Below are 16,302 nucleotides of genomic sequence, written 5' to 3' on the forward strand. Positions count from 1 at the left end.
TCGTAGCTTCATTTACATATACATGTAATCACGTAGTTCATGTAAATTCTTATATCATTTTGAATTCATTGTATCACATGGCATATAACACTTCTCTTGTGTTCCTATAAACCAGTCATACCCTATGACTTATATCTTTTCGTATAATTTATGCTTTAATCTCTTATATTCACTTGATTCAATATCATTTAACTTGTATCATATCTTGTAATCGTGTAAACATGTCTCTTTAATATAATTTACATAGTAATGTCCTATATTTATATCATATAATTTATTTCATGTTCTTCCATTATTACATTTTAGTGTTTTACACAAATCCTATAGCATATCCATATTTTTAGTTATGCATACATACAATTAATGTAAAAAATATAATCACATATAATAATAACAAACACATAATATTATTCATGACTTCATGAATATTATTCTAAGAAATAGACTCATCGCAAGTCCTATTTCCATTAATCAATACATGTCCCTATTATGCACTCACCTGGCCTCACTAGTCAATACCGATCTGCTATCTTTCCTTGATCGATCTTACTTGCCAAGTTCCGGAACTTGTTTAAGCTCTGTATCTACATAGTAATTCATTGATATTTATCAATATACTAATTAATATATTCTAAACTATCATTCATTGGGCTAAAAGAAAAGCCATTTTCATCTTTTAATGAAGGTATGCATCGATGCATCACACCCTGCATCGATGCATAAATCATATTCGATGTTTACATTTAAGGGGGTGCATTGATGCACTACTTGTGCATCGATGCACTGATGGCATTCGATGTTTGTATTTTAAAAGAGTGCATCGATGCACTTCAGGTGCATCAATACACATTGAACAATTTTTGGGATTTATCCTTTTATATCCCTAACTTGCATACACTTACTTAAACTAATTATTATCCATTCAATACTTCTAAAACTTATAAATCCAATTCTCCATATGGAATTTAAGAATCTCACTCAAATTCCAACATGTTCCAATTTTAATTCTAACACTTTCTATTCCTTAATTAGCTTGATGACAAGTCAAATCCCACTTCAAATTCTTATTATGAACTCTAATCCAAGATTTCACTTTTCTACTTCCTTTCTTTAATTCTTCATGTACTCCTCATCGTATTGTTTTAAGATAATCTAAGCTTTCCTTAAGCTTAATTATCATCTAATGATCATAACCCAGTCTTAAATTCAGTTAAATATTAACCAACAAGAAATATTACCTTTGCTCTTGGCTTCCACATGTGAAGAAGAAAGGAGAAGAAGAGAACTCTGGAACTAGAACCTTGTCTCCATTCATTTCCACGTGTTATCTCCTATGTAAAGGAGGAGAAAAATCTTCCTTGTAAAATTACTATTATACCCTTCAACATTTCCATAATTATCATCTATTCCAATAAGGAATTATTCCTATTTAAGTCATTAAACTTTTAACTTGATTCGAAATCGATCACATAGTTTTCAAAATTTACAATTTAGTCACTTACCCTGATTTTGGGATGTTACATTATGTGTGTTAACATGCTTTTGTATATAATGATATAAGAAGTATGTGATATGTGATGTATATATATGAACATATGTGAAACTGAACTATGTGACAGCATGAGAAAGATATAAGCCATATAACATGATATATATGAACATGAGAAAACAAAGTATAATATATGAGCTATGTGATCCTATGAGAATATGAAAAGAAGCTATATGACTACATGTATACGTGAAAGAAGCTATGAGCTTATATGACATGTTTATATGACATGTGATATGAAAGTATATATGTGAAATGATATAAGTGAAAATGCCCATGTTATATGATACGAGAGCTATAGGTATAGTTGGCATGCCAAGAGTAGAGGATCTACGCGGTCCTTCGGGACATATATGTATTCTTTGGAACATGTATGAGGTCTTTTGAGACACATATTTGGTCTTTAGTATATGCATATGATTCTTAAGGAATTTTCTACATGGTCCTTAGGGACATCTTATATGGCACTACGGTGCAATTCTACGCGGCACTACGGTGCAATTTTAGGCGGCACTACGGTGCAATTCTAGGCGGCACTTCGATGCAATTCTACGTGGCATTACGGTGCAATTCTACGCGACACTTCGATGCAATTCTACGCGACACTTCGGTGCATTTATACGATCTGTGGTGACAGCATAGTGCACAACTTCAATAGACTCACATATCTATAGTTCTCCAAAGTGTACATGGGCTAGTAAAGATATAATATAAATAAGAAGTAATATGATTGTTATATAATTATGTAAATAGAAGTGAGTGTATTGGTTGAATGTATTGCATATGTTACATGGTTTAATGCTATAATTTATGATTGTTTGATATGTTGGATTATAAGGAAATAAAATGAGCTTATATGATAAGTTATGAGTAATTACTTGAGAAATGTTGTGAACTCTATAAGTATAAGTATATGTAATGGGTGAGTGAATTATAGGAGTATATGAATAGAATAATTAAGATTGTAGTGTGAAATATACTTTGTGAGTGAAATAGTATAATGGAAGTTATATTAGAATAGAGATAAAGTAAATAATATATCAAATAGAATATATATATATATATATATAGGAATAAGAATAAGAATATATGAGATAAGTCGTATAGGAAGACTATATATTTCAATGAAAATATTATAGGAGTTAATTTACGATAAGTTACTAAAATATATATGTTTTTGTGATAACTTATACTAAAAATGAATTAATAGAATATAAAGAGTTGCTATACAAGAATATGATATAGAACATGTCACCAAAACCTATGGGTATATGATAGATATAACTTATGGAATAAGGGATAAGATATGTGATTTTGGGATAGAAATTTATGATTAAGAATTATATAGAAGAAAGGATTAAATGATAATAGGAAAATGTGATAAGCTGAGTGGGATAAATACACATGACTTTATGGACATGAAATAATATATAAGAATAAATGATATGATGATGTATATGTATGTATATATTCATTATGTGGAAGTGTATATAAGGTTGTTTGATATGATAGTAGAAAACCTGCATTCATTGTTAGGAGTCATGGTTACGTTATATATTTTATATGCCTCACTAAGTCATCGACTTAGCGTGTGAGTGTTTCACACGTAGGTTCCGGAAAGCGAGAAGAGACGTTAAGAGGAGCAAGACAAGTCAGCTCTCATTTACAAAGTTCATATCAGAAAATAAATATATGTGATTTTGTATTTTATTATGTTGAATATAGTTGGCATGTACTAATTGATAGAGTTGAATATGCTATGATAGGAATAGTAAAACCAAATGGTTTTTTTATGTAAAATAACGAATTTTATTTAACAAAAGTTAAAAATTTCATGTTTTTTTAGAGACAAGTTTTGAAAAGTCAATGTGACACCTCAGATTCGTATTCGGGTCGGATACAGGTTGAGGGTGTTACAAAATATTTAGCCATTAATGAGTTTAGTGATTTTGAGTTTATAATGGATATAGTCATTTGATATGATTTGTTATATGCTGTCAATTTGGTTAGTAAAAAATTACAATCTATTTCTGTTGCCATTGAAAATGTGAAAAATAATTTTATTTTTTAAGGAGTATAGAGAGAATGATTTTTCTAATGCTCTTAAAGTTGCTAAGGAACTTACAATTGATATGAAAATTGATCCATTTTTTCCTCAAAAACATCAAATCAAAGAAAAAGACAGCTTGATGAGAATTTAAATGACAAGAGTACACAATGTGCGAAATAATCTTTTAGAATTAATTATTTTAATTGCATCATTGATCAAGCAATTGTTTCACTTGATTGGTGGAGTTGAAGTTACTTCAAGAATTTTTTCCCAAAGAAAAATTGGGGCCTCTTGTTATTTTAAAGTTTATGAAGCGTGTTGATTGTTTTCCTAATACAATTATTGCATATAGGATATTGTTAATCATTCATGTGACAGTTGTAACAGCTGAAAAAAGTTTTTCAAAGTTAAAATCGCTCAAATCTTACTTGCGTAGTTCTATGTCACAAGAAAGACTTAATGGACTAGCTTTGGTGGCAATCGAAAATGAGATTTTAGATAAAGTTGCTTATGAGGATTTGATGATGAATTTGCTTCAAAGAATGTTCGGAGGGTGAGATTTTTCAAGTGACAAACTTGTAAGTTAGTGAATGTCTCTTATTATTTTAGTTGTATTCTTTTAATAAAATAATAAAAATAATGCATTTGACAATGTTTAATTATTTTCTATGATTTATTAATAAATTTTTACTCCGCCACTCAGGGCCTTAAAAATATTCGAAATGGCTCTGCATGCTACAAGTGGTAGATTCTCACCTCTCTCGTTCATGTCAATTTCTCATCATATAATTTTTTCTCTATTTACTTAGCCTTATACATATGTAACAAATGTAAATTGACATACGAAATTGTGAATGATATATATTGTCTTTATGACAAAGATAATCCATATGAATCATATGTATGTATGTATATTAGGGAAAACTATACTAATGATCATGAAGTTTTAAGACACTTTCATTTTAGTCATCGAACATTCAAAATTTGAATTCTAATCACTAAATTTTTAATTAATTTTCATTATAATAATTGTCGTTAAAAATTTGACGCAGCACATTAAAACTCATTGGAAACATTAAGCTTCTTCTTTCAAATTGGCCGTCGTAGTTCCTCTCTTCGCGAACATTTTTGTTACTCTTCGATGGTTCTCTGGTAAAAAAGATCATCGAACTACTCTTTTTTTTCTCTTTTTTTTCCGTCCGTTTAAACTTGCCAAAAAAAACTTCCAATCTCCTCAAACCTCAACTTAAACTAAAAGATAAAACTTTTTAATCTGTCAATGTCAACTATCGAATAAACTTGAAATCAAACCATGTTAATCTTTTATCAAAATAGAACATTTCAACCGTTAGGATTGACCAACGATCGCTCTGTTAAAAAGAAATCCACCAAGGCAGAGATGAGTATTCTTTTCCTCTTCTTGTTTATTTACTTATATGTTTGTTTTAGCTATTGTTTTATTGTTTATTGATTATTGTGATTGTGGATAGTGATAGAAATAACGTTGACAAAAATGGTAGTGGAGTGAGGAGCGATGGTTGCCAATTTGAGAGAAGAAGCTTAATTTTTTATGGCTTTTAACGATAACTATTGATCATGACTGTAATAAAAGTGAATTAAAAGTTTAGTGATTATAATCCAAATTTTAGAAGTTAAGTGACCAAATTGAAAGTATTCTAAAAGTTAAATAGTTATCAATGTAATTACCCTCTTTATTATTAAATTTTTTTATATGAACTTATAATTTAGCTTTAAATTCCAATACCAACCCTTATATATTTTTATTTTTTAAAAATTTTGATCTTATTTTATAAAAAATAATTAACTTCATGAATTTTATATTATTTTTCATCTATCTTACCAAGGAACTTAAATTCAAGCCATACACTCCAATTTGTGAATTCCATTAAAATTTACAAATAAATATATTCATGAAATATTAATTCGTTCTCATAAGATTTAATAAATATATATATATATATATTATCTATTTAAGATTTATTTTTCATATTAAATTGTTAACCTTTTAAACAGGATTAAAATAGCATTAAAGAAAAATTCATGATAGTAATGTAACGGTCCACATACTAGTTAACATACATCATGGCAGTTTTTTTTAATATTTTTTATTTTTAATTATTTATTAATTAAAATATAAAATATATAGTGTTATGTTAACATGAAATATACATAAATTGTTACAGGAATAGTTACAATTAAATTTTGGGTAAATTACACTATTTGCTCACTAAACTTTACTCTTCCTCTTATTTTACTTATTTGTACTTTTAATTTTCTAATTTACTCACTGAACTTTCGAAATGTTTTTGCTTTGATCATTTTGAATTATTTTATTATTATTTACGCATGACATGGTATTTATTATTATTATTTAATATAAAAATAAAAAATAAAAATAGAAGGTGGTCGACCGATGTAGATGATGGTCGTTCGGTCCCAAATTTAATGTGTCGTTTCGCCTCAACACCCTAAGCCCGAATTTGACTTCCATTTTGTTGAAACTTGCTCTGAAGCTCATGAATTGGAGATCGAAAGTAAGGAAGCCGAAATGTTTAGTCGATATTTAAGGATTTTAGGACATTTTTTTGGTGAAACAACCACCAAATTCGACTCAGTGGATTGAGGCAAACTGACCTATAAAATTTGGGACCGAACGAGGACCATCTAGGTATTTAGGAAGGATAACGACGGTCGATGGTGGCGTTCAACCGCCTTCTATTTTTATTTTATATTTAAAATTATTTTTATATTAAATAATAAAAAAAAACGCATCATAAGAAAATAATACTAAAATAATTCAGAATGATAAAAACATGAACAATTCGAAAGTTCAGTGACTAAATTAAAAAATAAAAAATGCACTGAGTAAAATATGAGATAAAGTAAAGTTTAGTGAAAAATGTGTATTTTACCCTTAAATTTGTATAGTTTAATAATTAATTTTAATAAAAATTTAAAACAAAGAAATTATCATAAAAACTATATAAAAAATGAAAAGCGTTTATCAAATCCGATGTGAATATATTTTTAAAATAACCTAAAACAGCTTACATAAGATATATATATTAAATCTTAACCATACTACAATTTTTTTAAAAAATCATGTACTAAACATAATAATGGATCCACAAATACTTTTTAAGGTAAATACACATATAAAATTAATAATATAACTTCTCGAGCATAAATAAAATTTTAAAATAGAGGCCATTAATAAAATACTTGAGTTCACCACTGCCCAAAAGAATACTCTTTTGGTTTGCAGTCTTTTTTTCTATATTGATTTTTGTAAATATCCATTTATTTGAGATCGTGGGATCGAGTCTCATGGAGGGCATTTCATAATTTGGAGGTCTCCTACGGAAGCTACTCTCAACTTAGTGTTGGGGGCAGTCTACTATGTTACCTCCTCCTTACCCCATTACATATGGAAACAAGGGACAACCAACCAACATCCATTTGCTTGTTTCCATTGATGCGAAAATAATGGATGGATCTGGTGAAACCGCCCCTAGTTTTAATACAGAGATTATTTCTTTCATAACTTTGAAGATGGAGAAAGAAACCCTACATAATTAAACAAAATGAGATGCTCACTTGTTTCATGCTTTTCCTTTCATTTGCTCCAAAATTAATCCATCCTCGATCATATCTACCTAACATTATTATTATTCTTTTTTTATTGAAATTTGTTAGTTTTATTAAAAATAGAAAATATCTAAAATTACAATGAAGATTTACACATAATCGTAAACCTAAAATATAATTATAACATTTTTCCATTATCATTAAGACAAATTAGCCACCTAGATCACATAAGGACCAAAGAAGGAATATGTTAAAAAAAACCAAACCAAAAACTCGAATAAAATAAAAATAAGAACAAATCTGACTGCATCTGTAAATAATCCACAAAAAGGAATGAAGCTACTGAAAAAACACCGACAAATCGCAAATTATAATCTAGCGATGTAAGAAAATTATCCACGAACGCAAAATGCGTATCCAAATCAATCCAAGGGTCCAAAGCAGGAAAGATCATCATGATAACAAATAAGCGTCATATTGATCCGTCGTGATGATGTCAAATCCAATCCTGAGAAAAAAAGATAAACAAAAAACAACGGTAAAAAGGTGTAAACTACCAAAAGGCAAAGAAAAACATGTCACAAAAGTAGAGATACACGTGTCATAAAGACAAATAATATGTTAAAAATACATAATTATTATTATTAAAAAAAACTATAAAAATAAATAAAAAAATAACCGACAGGCAACAATCAACTTTAAAATCGGTGTTACAAAAAGTTAAATAAAATTAAAGAATAAAAATTGGATTAATTAATAAAATTAACATAAATTAAAAAAAAGGAGAAAGAAGAAAACGGCTATAACATTAATATTATTCTTTTAAATCTATTTTTAAAAAATATTCATTTAAATTAATATATTTCAAAATAGTACAAGATTTTAATAAAATAATATTTTTTTTTAAATATACTCAGTTAATAACATATGCCGTGAACACAAAAATCTAAAATCGAATTCATTAAAAAAATACTCATACCAATTAGATAATTAAACCAACAGAAGTGAATATCGGACGGCTATCTATGAAACGTGGCAGGAGTTGATTCCTTCAAGGTATCAACCGTGAAGAAGGGCACAACGTGGCCAGGGAACAGTTTGGTTTGGGTGGACAAAAGGCCGAAAGGAAACAACATTCTTTGAGGCAACCATCATCACTTGGCTGGTCCATGACTTCACCATAGGATAGGATCTTTCTTCCAAACTTGTTGGAGAATTTTTTTATATATATTTCACTTCTCATTATTCACTTGTTTCCTACTTTTTTCAACTCATACCAGCAGAGAGAGAGAGAGAGAGAGAGAGAGAGAGAAGACATGCTCCACTTTCCCATTAAAAACGTCAACCAATCAAATGCATACAAATAAATACTATTAAAAAAGAAATTACATAAATATAAAGTTGCAGAAATTATAGTGCTTTCCCTTCACTAGTTTCTTTGCCTGCTTTCCTGTGATTGTGCAGTCCAGTTACATTCATGGGTAAGTAAAGCAACCACTCTTCCAAAACATCCATCTTTAGTCTTTACTCCATCAGTTTTGCTCTTTCTGGTTTTCAGGGTATTTTATTTTCTTCTTTGTTTTTTACCTGGTAATTTGGTTCTGTGGGAAATGATGGGTTTTTTTATTAGTTACTGTTGAGATTATTTAACTGATTGATGATTCTTTTTTGTGTTTTAAAGTAATGGGAAATGTTGGTGGTAGAGAAGATGGTGAAGGAACTTCAGGAACAAAGAAGAAAGGATATGAAGTGGATAATGAACAGTTTAATACAGACCCAATGCTTCATTCCCCTCCCCAAAGTCCTAATAATGACGCTTATCAGCTTCCTTTCCAATACCCTCCACAGGTTAGTTATTGGAGAGGTTGAAGGATGAAATAACATGGGGACAAACTTGATTTTAATGGCTTTTTAGATACATGATATAATTTGTTCTAGTAAAGTCTCGTGGTTATTGTTTAACATGTTGCAATTAGTTCCCTCTGGTGTTCGTTGTATAGTCAGAAAATATTCACCCTTCGCTTATCATTTTCTCACAGTGTTTCATTTTGCAAATTATTCATCCCTTCATGTGTATTTGGATGCTCTGTATCGTAGTTTTTGCTGTTGTTGTTATGCATGTGATTTTGGATTAGATTGATCTCTATAGGGAATAAAAAGCATCTGTTTAGGGATTTAGAGCCATTTCACAGGCATGCCAAGAAGTTGACATGTGAAGTGCTTGCTCATGTGGGTTTGGAGGTTTTATTCTGGATATGGAATCTATATATGCAACATGTTTAACTGAAAGAAATCCAATACCATGGTATTTGAATTTGTATCTTTAGATCCCTATGTTTCCCTGGTTAAGATCTGCTGAAATGATCCAAGACCAAAGTGATTTGCTCGTGCAGAACACTAACTTGCCATGGGAGTACAACGATTCAGGCAGACCTTTGAATTTACAGGTATTCTGAAGCTCTTTTACGAACTTCACACATTAGGTTTACATTTCAGATCAGTGCATGCAAAGTATCCCGTTTGCTGAATATTTTGTCCATGAACTTTCACCAAATAGTGTGTGAACATGCAATGTTATATGGAAATAGATGATTCAGACAATGCTAATATGAGACTTATTCAAGCACATTTTATCTGGTTTTCCTCCTTCCCCTTTTCAATTTGGGTGCCTGCCTTCCTTTTTAGCCATTACAAAAAAAGTAAATTTATTACCTATGGACCTTTTACCTCCCACTTAAGTATAACTCATGGAACACCAGGTGTGTTGAAGGAAGTGCTTGGATTCTCTGAGCTAGTGGAACCTGACTAAGAATGAGATTCTTGAATTGATACTCTGTCCCCACCAAAAAGAACAAAGAAGCCTTTTCAATTTTGCTCCAAAAATATCCTTGACAAATGGTGCTGCTTTTGCAAATAGACTAAAACAAAGCCATATGCATCCTCTTACACTTTATTTGCCAAACACTTGATCCAAATAAAAGCATGTTTGTAAATTGGTTTTGTTACCAGCCTACAATCCATTCATTATAGTACAAGGTAAAGTAATTTTGCATTGTTACTACTTCTCTTTGCTATTTTTGTAAGGGTCTCATGTTTACAGCCTATTTATGGTCTTCATGAATTATTTTGATCTTTGAAGATTTCGAGTGGTAAATTAAGTGTGGTGAATGTTGATTGTACATGTTTTATTCTCAAATAATGTTCTGAAGGAGATAGTTTTCTGCATATTATGCTAAAAGGAAATGAAATGGCTACACGCTTGTTTATGAAGGCATTCTATCATCTACAACATGGTAATGGAAAATTCGATCTTTTTGCAATTCTTTCTCCAGATCTCTGGGGTTCCCTTGCCCAGGCCTGGTCAAATGAGCCAATTCCAAAATGATCCACCGGTACAAAAGTTGATGCGCTGCAAGGATTTCGACCAAGAGGAGAAGAGAGCAGTGATGATAACATGGTGTTTCGGTGGCAAGCAAGTGGCTATTACCGGATCATGGAGCAATTGGAAGACCATGTACTGGAATCTCCGTTATGGAGGCTATGTTTGTAGTTTCATTCTTCAGCTTTAGCAGTTTTCTTTTCACAGTCTAAATTGCACAGCCTTTGTTTCTTCTCCTTACAGAGAACCTTTGCACTCTTTGGGTAAAGATTTCATTATCATGAAGATGCTCCCATGTGGTGTTTACCACTACCACTTCATTGTCGATGAGCTAAGGATATATGCTCCGAACTTACCCTGCGAATTCGATGAGTCCGGGAATGTTTATAACATTTTGAATTTGCAGGTATTCTCAAGCTTCTTTTTACACTTAAATTGCAGATTGAATAAAGCTATGATAAGCTATTCACATGTTCAAGTAGATACCGTCTAATGATGTGTTGTAACAGGACTTTGTTCCAGAAGCTCCTGAAAGCCTCTCAGAGTTCGAACCTCCTCCTTCCCCTATATCGAGCTACGACAATCAACCACTAAACAGTGGTGATTTCAGCAAGCCTCCACCTGAACTGCCTCCGCAGTTACGGACAAAGATATTCGAAGAACGATCGTTTGTTAGTCGGAAGCCAAAGTCCTCGCGAAGGCCTTCTCATACATTGCTGAACCATCTTTACAAGCAAGATGGTGATGATGGTCAGTCTATGGCACTTTGCTCAACACAACGGTTTCTTCAAAAATATGTAACTGTAGTACTGTACAAGTCCGTGCATAGGTAAATTAAACAGAACTTGAAGTTCTGCAACTCTTTAGCTTGATAAATTTACAACACAAGTACTCAGAAGAAGGGTGTGCTAACATTAACAAGTTCTTACATTTAGAAAACGGAGAAGGCTGAATTAAAGATGCATTTCGAGTGAATCGACACTGAAAATATCCTCTCCCCAATCAGAGTCCCATGACTCAGTCGTGTCAGGCAATCAATTATTCTATTACATAATTGTCGTGTGTGTTCAATGTGTACTTCTCACTCGAGGCACAACAAATTATAAATCGCATTCGCATGTGGGCTTTTATAGAGAACCATTCAAAAAGATAAACACTTGGTTTGAGTGTGGGCTTGTGGGGTGATAGTTCTCTGCTTTGCAAAACATATATTTGAAAATAATGGCAAAGGCCCACTGTCATGGTCCTCTAACTGATTGAGGTTTTGTTTTAGTCACTGTTCCATAAAGGTTATGTGTAATCGCCGTGAGATAGTTGGTGCAGCAGCAACAACAATTCTTACGAAAAGGGTTGGTAGTATAATATGTATCTATTCTGTATTTGAAAATAAGTGAATTTCCCACACTATATTCTGTCTCATAGGTTTTAAAATTAGGATCTTGTCGATTGGATGAGACATGCTGTCATGAAAATTGTACGTTATTCCAACGTGCACTAGGGTTCAGGATAACATCGGTCAACACGGGGCTTGCCTAAAGTGATAAGTCAATGGATCACTTGATTTCACTGCATCTATGTTTGGTAACTGTGGAGGACCAAATCTAGCTGTAGGGTCTGCAAATGGGAGCAGGTCAAGCGCGGCAAAGCTCTTGTCTGCCACACTCCTCACTGTTAATTTAACATAAATAGAATTGTTGGGGTTCAAGGGAACCCAAGCCAATGGAGAGTCAATATCGGTTTCATTGTTCATTACTTCTTACAATTATAGTGTGTGCATGTGCAAAAGGCAAAAGAGGGTTCGCCTTTTTCTTTCTCGACAAAGAGATGCCCAATCATCATGCAGCTCCCGATGGGTCCCTTAGGAACCACATATAGGGGGGTATCATGAAGGTGATTTTAGTGGTGGGGCTAGTCTCTTTCTTTTTGTTCCATTTTCAGTTGGAACAATATTGCTGGGCAGCTCATTGCGAACTGTGAAAATAAAACACTAATCCTCTATAGGATTTGAGGATCTTCAAGTTTGATAGGGGAGGTTGTCCCTTTATGCCTTCTAAATTGGCCTCAATGGTAAATCCAAACGTTTCCCAAGTTTGGGTTGGATTGAGCACCTTGTGTGGTCGGACTCGAATAACTAAATATATGTATATTTAGAGGGATATTTGTAAACACGTGCTACAAGACAAATACCTTTTTATGGTTAAGATAAGTTCAAATAATTTCTCAATTGTATTTTGAATCTTCTGATCTGCTTTCAGCTTGTCCTTGTTGCTGGAATAATGTCTTGAAAAATGGAAAGTGATTAGAGTTAAGGTGAGTATTGGATCGACAAGAATTGAATTTATGAAATTTGAACCGAGTTAATGTTAAATTAAATAAAATATGAAATTGGAATTTACTCGGTGTTATAAAGTTTATCAACTTTATATTGTACTCTTTTGGATGACTTCAAGTCAATTGAGAAATTGCTGCGTTGCTTCCTTTCATTTAAAAGTAGAGTCGGGCAACATGCGTAAGCAAAGGTATTATCAACTTAACTGCTACTACAGCACCTTAATTATGCTTTCAAACAGCTAATTTTAATTACCATTATCAAATGCCAATACATCAGAAATCACTTCAATGCAGAATTTAATCTACTATTGAACCATCAATTGCGAGCTTCGAATTGAATCCCTCTTTCATTCTCCTAATAAAATCTTCACATTTCTTGTTTAACTCTTCATCACTCAACAGCCCAAGTTCTTCATCATCCACGCCTGGAACAAGCTCATTCGATATTTCTTCTTCTTCTTCTTCATCTTGTACAACCAAGGGCAAATCTTCTTCTCTTTGATCAACTTCTGCAGTAACTTTTGCTTTCAAAATTGACTCTTTTGGCTCTGATGATTCAACCCCTATTTCTCTTTGACCACCTCGCTTGCCGATCCTTGGAGTCTTGTCGGATTTAATATCAGACTCTACCCCAAAACCACCGAACAAAGCAGAGCTGGTGGCAATGAAGAAAAGAAGTCCAATGCAAAGCAGAAACATGTAATTCTTGCCAACGCTGAAACTAAAGAGATGTAAACTGTATGACAAAGTTCGGAAGTTGCATAACAAAGGGTATGATAATATTACAGAAACAAGTGAAAAGGGGAGAAAAATTTTGGTGACAAGCTTCAGGAAGTGGGAGCTGATGGTCGATTGAATTGTTTGGTTTTCGTTTATAATCTCCATAGTTTCTTTCTTCTCAATTCAGCTATGAAAAAGGGATGGGGCGAAAGATTTGAAGAGCTTTAGTAGTGAAGAGAGAGTAAGGGGTAGCTTTTGGATACTAGATGATGACATTAGCTCAGGGGAGACGATGCAAAAGCTTTATATAAAAGTCTGAAATACTAAAAAGTTCTTTTAATTTATTTATATAATATAGCTGGGGGGACCTAATTCCTGGAAATTACCCCTTCTTCTCCACGAAATTAATTTAAATAAAACTCCTTTTTTTCTTTTTCTTAGTACTTAACCAAGTCCATGGTTACCTTCATTAAGAAAGAAAACACACATATATATTAATATGGTTACCATCATTAAGAAAGAAAACACACATATATATTAATATGGTTACCAACATTAAGAAAGAAAACACATATATTACTAAGGTGTCAACTTATTGAGTTTCCTCTAAAAAAATATTAATTTTTTTAAAGAAATTGGGATTTTAGTATTTGAATTTATAAAACATACACGTTATCAATAGTTAAAAAATTAATGATTATTATCTTATAATTATATTAAATTATTAAAAAATACTAAAATATTTTGTAAATTTGTTTAAAAAGTTAGGTTATTTATTGATTTAGTATGTTTTAAAAAATCAATGGAAGAAGTGATTAAATTGAGGATTATATCATGCTTTATTCTTAAAATTTTTGATGAATTATTAATCTCATATTAATCTTATATTTACTACAAATTAAAAAACCTAATTTATTTAAACTTTAATCTACAATCTATTTTACCTTGTGAAATAATATAAAAAGAAAAACTCTAACTACCATTGTTTTGTCTTCCACCCAGCATTTATAATGAGAGTATAATGTAATTAAAGTTTTCAATACTGATATTCATAGTTATAATTAGACTCTATATTTTGTAGCTGAAATTTTCAAATAATGCGGTGGAGAAAAATAATTGTTCGAATAATGAATCGAGAGATTATTTGCTCGAATGGGGTGAATGTTATAGTGTTGAACAGAGATACACTATAGTCGTCGTGCCTTCCCAGCGTTTCCCCCCAGAGACGCATGGAAATCCAAGCGAGTCCCCCCTGCATGCACCATGCAACTGCTGCCACCTCATGTGTTGCTGCCCCCCCATGTGTTGCTGCCACGTTGAGCAAAAACCCTGGAAGACGCATGGAAATCCATGCAACTCCCCTCGCGTTGTATTCATTGTCAACTTCATTGCCTTCAGTTTCGCATTCCAAACCTTGTCGTATTTTACTTGGTATCCAAATTGACTTCAAATAGATGCAACTAACACTGAACAAGGGATCTTTGGATTCTTCTCAACCAACACCTTAACGTATTCGCATATTACATTGGAGTCCAATAGCCGGTGGACTTGTTCGATTGAGTTTCGCAAACATGTGTGAGGACCATTGTACCTTGTGATGACCCAATCATCGTACCTCTAAATTTTGGACACTCTGATCTTCCACTTGCACTATGGGCCATATTTAACACACATCACATATATGGTTTTTTAGTTGGACTTTGCAACATGGATATCAACATGGCCTTTGATGCAATACTCTTTAATCCCCAACGTAGCTTCATCTTTTCCTCTAAATTGCACCCCAACCAAAAATTCACCAAATTTTTCGAATGATTCAACCATGTGGTATGGAGGTATATGTGGCATGTCTGGGAATTTTTGTACCCTCATCGCATCATAATTTATCTCGTACATATGAGGGGTAGGTTGATACGGTGTCGGAACTTCATCAGTGGCCAGGTTAGGTGCACCACCATAGCCAAAATTATTATCGTCAGCCAAAACGGGTTCCTCGGTTTCTTCATCTTTGTTGGAATCATCATGGATTTCTCCCCATCGATTTTCAGCGTCAACATCAATAGTCAATTCTGAGTTATATATGTTTCTCTCCTCGTACTCTACTACTGCGGATGTTTCATCGACTTCATTTCCACTTTCCAATAGCGCCATAAAATTATTTATCAATCTGTATCTAGGGTCCTCAAATTCACTTCCGAAAGCCATTTGAGATGAATTTCCAGCCACATTTCTTGATGACCCATGAACATCAAATATCTTAGGAACATCAACAAATAACTCAATAACTGAAATATTTATTCAGTTATGTAATCCAATCATGGTTCTAATATCATCATCTTTTTCAACTGGAACTGCAACATATCTAACTGGATTGGGACATAGCATGAACCTGTACTTCAACCATTAATTGTAGCTCGAATTTTCCTTTCTATCATCTGCTTCATTTCTACAAATGTGATGTCCATTATAATATATTTATAATGAAAAACATATTTATTTCTACAATTGTGATGTTCATTATAATATATTTGTACAAATGTTCATTTCTATAAATGTAATGTTCATTATTCTAAATACACATTTATAGGTCTTTCAAACTGAAAAACAACTCCGACCTCATTTTTCAATAATATGTCCATTATAATGGGCAATCGTGAAAAAAGT

At 32.3% G+C, this 16,302-nt stretch overlaps 1 protein-coding gene across 1 annotated transcript; it reads left to right on the top strand.

Annotated features, from left to right (window-relative positions):
* Positions 1 to 8,579: 8,579 nt before the first annotated feature.
* LOC120152218 (SNF1-related protein kinase regulatory subunit beta-2-like) lies at positions 8,580 to 11,422 on the top strand. Its single transcript, XM_039164485.1, has 6 exons — positions 8,580 to 8,689; positions 8,890 to 9,056; positions 9,536 to 9,655; positions 10,541 to 10,722; positions 10,831 to 10,993; positions 11,097 to 11,422. Exons 1-6 carry the CDS (start codon positions 8,686 to 8,688, stop codon positions 11,418 to 11,420), a joined length of 960 nt encoding a protein of 319 aa, XP_039020416.1. The 5' UTR covers positions 8,580 to 8,685; the 3' UTR covers positions 11,421 to 11,422.
* Positions 11,423 to 16,302: the final 4,880 nt, after the last annotated feature.

Source organism: Hibiscus syriacus, unplaced genomic scaffold, assembly GCF_006381635.1.
Source record: "Hibiscus syriacus cultivar Baekdansim isolate YM2019G1 unplaced genomic scaffold, ASM638163v2 tig00111088_pilon, whole genome shotgun sequence".
Classification (NCBI taxonomy): Eukaryota; Viridiplantae; Streptophyta; class Magnoliopsida; order Malvales; family Malvaceae; genus Hibiscus; species Hibiscus syriacus.